General features: G+C 53.1%; 1 protein-coding gene across 1 annotated transcript in view; it reads right to left on the reverse strand.

The window, feature by feature from the left end:
- Positions 1-10: 10 nt before the first annotated feature.
- LOC122547810 (catenin delta-1-like) overlaps positions 11-5755 on the reverse strand; it is a gene marked incomplete at its 3' end in the record, with an annotated part of 35237 nt that continues 29492 nt past the window's right edge. Inside the window, exons 9-12 of the mRNA XM_043686390.1 lie at positions 3371-3521; positions 2023-2212; positions 1098-1212; positions 11-92 (exon numbers count right to left, since the gene is read on the reverse strand). Of these exons, the coding sequence (XP_043542325.1) occupies positions 11-92; positions 1098-1212; positions 2023-2212; positions 3371-3521 (538 nt within the window). The remainder of the gene's footprint in view (positions 93-1097; positions 1213-2022; positions 2213-3370; positions 3522-5755) is intronic.

Consider the following 5755-nt stretch of genomic DNA (forward strand, 5'->3'; position numbering starts at 1 on the left):
CCACCCTCACCTCCTCGCTGGTCTTTCTCGATCAGGGGCAGTGTGCTGTCGTCGTAGGCGTTTCCCGACACTCCACGGTTGGTGCTGGTGACCTGCCGAAGAACAGGGGGTTGGGGGGGTTGGTGGTTGAAGGCGTCAGACTGGGAGAGAGCGATGGCGGTTGGGTGGGGGTGGGGGATGACAGCAGGCGGGTTGGCCATTCAGCCCGCTCCTGTGGATGAGCCGACTGTATCAGCCCCCATTCCCCTCCTCCCCCACGCCCCCTTCTTTCCTTCACACTACCTTTTGGGAGTGTCCCCCATTAAGTCTGCTCCCGTCACTCCTATCAGATCGCAACTGCTAACCCAGTCCAAAATGGCGCCCGGTCCCTCCGATTCCTGCCAACCCCCACCCCCAATTCTCTTCAACCCACCCCCCTCCTGACACCGGGAACAACAACGCCCCCACTCGCCCCTGCAGGGCTTTGAAGACTTCCGCCAAGACTTGGAGAAGAGGGGTGTGAGACGGCCATTGGGCCCACTGAGCCGTCTCCATCGCTCAACGAGACCATGGCCGACGCTGCTTTCTTCCCCCACACCCTTTAGCTCCAAAAAACGGAAAGTAACTCCTTCCTGAAAGCCATGTTTTGCCCTCAACTGCCTTCTGAGAAGGGAGAATCCCACAGGCTCCCCACTCTGTGGGTGAAGACATCTCTTCCCCCATCTCAGTCCTGCCCAGTATTTCAGGCAATGACCTCCCCCCCACCCCCCAAAATTCCTCCAAACCCCACCCTGTGGTTCTGGGAACCACACCCCCCACCCCACTCATGAGGAACATCTTTCCCGCGTTTCCCCTGTCGAGTCCTGTCGGAGTTTTATAGGTTTCTATGAGATGCCCACTCCCCCATCCTGCTCAACCCCAGGGAACATAATCCAAACCGATCCGGTCTCTCTCCCTACGTCAGTCCTGCCCTCCCGGGAATCTGTCTGGGAAAATATTGCTGTTCTCCCACCCCTGCCGATGGCCTTCCTGGTGCTGGATAGAACAGCCCTAACCCTTGCCACACGGGCCAAAGTCACTCACGGTGTGCCCCAACCTGGGAACGCTCCGGCCTTTACCTGGAAGTCAGCCTTTTTCCAGCCGTCCTTTTCCAGTTGTTTGCGGAGCTCCTTGTACCCCCACAGTGTCTGTAGCACGGTCCCCACGGCCTTGATCTCCCTCTCGGAGCGGCTGCTGGACACAGCAACAACACACAAGGTTGGCCAGCGTCTGGGAACATTCAGCAGCCGGGCACCCCCTTGTGTTCCTCAGGACGGGGGCTGGATCCATTTGGATGGGGTACAGTGGGAGGGAAATGGGAAAGGGGTTTGATCCATTTGGATGGGGTACAGTGGGAGGGAACGGGGAAGGGGTGTGATCCATTGGGATTATGTACAGTGGGAGGGAATGGGAAGGGGTTTGATCCATTGGAGTTGTGTACAGTGGGAGGGAATGGGAAGGGGTGTGATCCATTGGGATTGTGTACAATGGGAGGGAATGGGGAAGGGGTGTGATCCATTGGGATTATGTACAGTGGGAGGGAAATGGGAAGGGGTTTGATCCATTGGAGTTGTGTACAGTGGGAGGGAAATGGGAAGGGGTGTGATCCATTGGGATTGTGTACAGTGGGAGGGAATGGGGAATGGGTTTGATCCACTAGGATTGTGTACAGTGGGAGGGAATGGGAATGGGGTTTGATCCATTGGGATTATGTACAGTGGGAGGGAAATGGAAAGGGGTTTGATCCATTGGAGTTGTGTACAGTGGGAGGGAATGGGAAGGGGTGTGATCCATTTATTGCGTACAGTGGGAGGGAAATGGGAATGGAGTGTGATCCATTGGGATTGTGTACAGTGGAAGGGAATGGGAAAGTGGTTTGATCCACGAGGATTGTGTACAGTGGGAGGGAACGGGGAAGGGGTTTGATCCATTGGGATTGCGTACAGTGGGAGGGAATAGGCCTTGCTGATATTTGATGAGAAACCTTATATGAGGCAGCCTTACCTCGACTTGTTCATCAACACCAGCTTCTCAACGCCCTGCAGCTCCCGGAGTTTCTTGGCTGCGTCCACGTTGCCAATGACCACCTCGTTGATGGTCTGGAGTATCGACACAACGGTGTCGTCATTCCGAGCAGGAGTGGACTGCTGGCTCGATGGCAAATTGAAAATTAGATTGGGCATCGCATGTTTCCCTGGAAATAGAGGGGAAGCAACAAAACTCAGATTAGGCGCTACATCTACCGTAGAGAGCCGGGTGGGCCGTTCACAAGCAGAGCTTGGGGACGGTGAGGGATTGTCTTTGATGGGAGGGTCCGGGGTTGAGAGAGATGGTCTTAAAAATGGGGGAAATAGCAGTCTAGACTGATGGCCTTTGTTGGGACGATTAGGGATCGAGAGGGATTGTCTTTGATGGGAGGGTTGGGTAGTTGTCGAGATGGTCTTAAAAATGGGGGAAATAGCAGTCTAGACTGATGGCCTTTGTTGGGACGATTAGGGATCGAGAGGGATTGTCTTTGATGGGAGGGTCCGGGGTTGAGAGAGATGGTCTTAAAAATGGGGGAAATAGCAGTCTAGACTGATGGCCTTTGTTGGGACGATTAGGGATCGAGAGGGATTGTCTTTGATGGGAGGGTCCGGGGTTGAGAGAGATGGTCTTAAAAATGGGGGAAATAGCAGTCTAGACTGATGGCCTTTGTTGGGACGATTAGGGATCGAGAGGGATTGTCTTTGATGGGAGGGTCCGGGGTTGAGAGAGATGGTCTTAAAAATGGGGGAAATAGCAGTCTAGACTGATGGCCTTTGTTGGGACGATTAGGGATCGAGAGGGATTGTCTTTGATGGGAGGGTTGGGTAGTTGTCGACAGACTAGGTTATGTGTGGAGTGGAGGGTGGGGGGGGGTGGTGTTCCCATGTACCCGCTGCCCCCCCTCCTTGTCCTTCTGGGTGGGAGTGGGGGCCGTGGGTTTGGGGGAAGGTGCTGCCTGAGGGTCTTTGGTGAGTTTCTGCAGTGCCCCTTGTAGATGGCCCACCCTGCTGCTACTGAGCGTCGGTGGGGGGGGAGGGAGGGAGGGGGTGTTGTGGGTGTGGAGGGGGGGCTGCTTTGTCCCTGGATGAGGTCGAGCTTCTCGAGTGTTGTTGGAGCTGCCCCCATCCAGGGGCAAGGGGGGAGTATTCCCTCACCCTCCTGACCCGTGCCTTGTAGATGGTGGGACAGGCTTCGGGGGGAGAGTCAGGAGGGGAGTTACTCCCTGCAGGATTCTTAGTTCCACCGTCTGGTCCAATCCAAACACAAAACATTGTTTTTTTTGGGGGAGGGAGGGAGCGGTCTGGAAAGGACGTCGCGGACTCACCAATCAGTTCCTTGTTCCGGGCGTCAAGAGACAGGTTACGAAGCGCTCCGGACACTGCCTTGACCACGCGGTCATTCTCGTGCGTGAGGCGCTCGGCGATACAGGACAGGCCTTTCTCCTGCCGCACCGTCAGTCGGATGTAGCGGCCATACTGCAGGGAGACGGGGGGGCAAAAAGGTCAACACACTTGACACCGGCTACCCAGCAACCTCCTGTCCGCTCGCCCAACCCCTCAGTGCCCAGAGAGCCCTCCCGGTTCCATCTCCAATATCCTCATCGTCACCAAACACCCGAGGTACGGGCAGCAGACAATACCAAAATCAGGAGGGGTTTACGGTGAACTGTGCAGGGGAATGGGAAGGGGGTACATCCAGTGGGATTGGCCACAATGGGAGAGGGTTTGATCCATTGGGATTGTGCACAATGGGAAGGAATGGGAAGGGGGTACATCCATTGGGATTGTGTGCAATGGGAGGGAGATTGATCCATTGGGATTGTGTACAGTGGGAAGGGGATTGATCCATTGGGATTGTGTACAATGGGAGGGAGGTTGATCCATTGGGATTGTGTACAATGGGAGGGAGAGTGATCCATTGGGATTGTGTACAGTGGGAAGAGGATTGATTCATTGGGATTGTGTACAATGGAAAGGGGGTACATCCACTGGGATTGTATACAATGGGAAGGGGATTGATCCACTGGGATGTGGACAATGGGAAGGGGATTGATCCACTGGGATGTGTACAATGGGAGGGAGATTGATCCATTGGGATTGTGCACAATGGGAGGGGGTTTGATCCATTGGGATGTGTACGATGGGAGGGAGGTTGATCCTTTGGGATTGTGTACAGTGGGAAGGGGATTGATCCATTGGGATGTGTACAATGGGAAGGGGATTGATCCTTTGGGATTGTGTACAATGGGAAGGGGATTGATCCATTGGGGTTGTGTACAATATGAAGGGGATTGATCCATTGGGATTGTATACAATGGGAAGGGGATTGATCCACTGGGATATGGACAATGGGAGGGAGGTTGATCCATTGGGATTGTGTACAATGGGAGGGGGTTTGATCCATTGGGATGTGTACGATGGGAGGGAGGTTGATCCTTTGGGATTGTGTAGAGTGGGAAGGGGATTGATCCATTGGTATTGTGTACAGTGGGAAGGGGATTGATCCATTGGGATTGTGTACAATGGGACGGGTGTACATCCATTGGGATTGTATACAATGGGAAGGGGATTGATCCATTGGGATTGTGTACAATGGGAAGGGGATTGATCCATTGGGATTGTATACAATGGGAAGGTGATTGATCCATTGGGATTGTGTACAATGGGAGGGAGGTTGATCCATTGGGATGTGTACAATGGGAAGGGGATTGATCCATTGGTATTGTGTACAGTGGGAAGGAGGTTGATCCATTGGGATTGTGTACAATGGGAAGGGGATTGATCCATTGGTATTGTGTACAGTGGGAAGGGATTGATCCATTGGGATTGTGTACAATGGGAAGGGGATTGATCCATTGGGATGTGTACAGTGGGAAGGAGATTGATCCATTGGGATTGTGTACAGTGGGAAGGGGATTGATCCATTGGGATGGTGTACAATGGGAAGGGGATTGATCCACTGGGATGTGTACAATGGGAGGGAGGTTGATCCATTGGGATTGTATACAATGGGAAGGGGATTGATCCATTAGGATTGTGTACAATGGGAAGGGGATTGATCCATTGGGATTGTGTACAATGGGAAGGGGATTGATCCATTGGGATTGTGTACAATGGGAGGGAGTTTGATCCAATGGTATTGTGTACAATGGGAGGGAATAAATTGATCAGATGAATCTGTGGGCCGCGGAGTGGCGGATGGAGTTTAATTTAGATAAATGTGGAGGTGCTGTGTTTTGGTAAGGGACTTAATGGTGGGGCCTTGGAGAGTGTTGTTAAACAGAAGCACATCAGGGGTCAGGCAGACAGGGCGGTGATGGAGGAGTTTGGCACGCCCATCTTCATTGGTTAGTGCGTTGAGTACAGCAGTTGGGACGTTATGTAACATACAAGACATTGGTTAGGCCACATTTGGAGTATGGCAAACCATTCTGGTCTCCCTGTTATAGGAAGGACGGTATTAAACTGGAGACTGCAGAAACGATTTACAAGGAGGTTGCCAGGGTTGGAGGGTCTGAGCTACAGGGAGAGGCTGAACAGGCTGGGGCTGTTTTCCCTGGAGCGTCGGAGGCTGAGGGGTGACCTTATAGAGGTTTATAAAATCATGAGGGGCATGGATAGGGTAAATAGACAAAGTCTTTTCCCTGGGGTGGGGGAGTCCAGAACTAGAAGGGGCATAGGTTTAGGGTGAGAGGGGAAAGATATAAAAG

This window comes from Chiloscyllium plagiosum, unplaced genomic scaffold (assembly GCF_004010195.1).
Source record: "Chiloscyllium plagiosum isolate BGI_BamShark_2017 unplaced genomic scaffold, ASM401019v2 scaf_3175, whole genome shotgun sequence".
Taxonomy (NCBI): Eukaryota; Metazoa; Chordata; class Chondrichthyes; order Orectolobiformes; family Hemiscylliidae; genus Chiloscyllium; species Chiloscyllium plagiosum.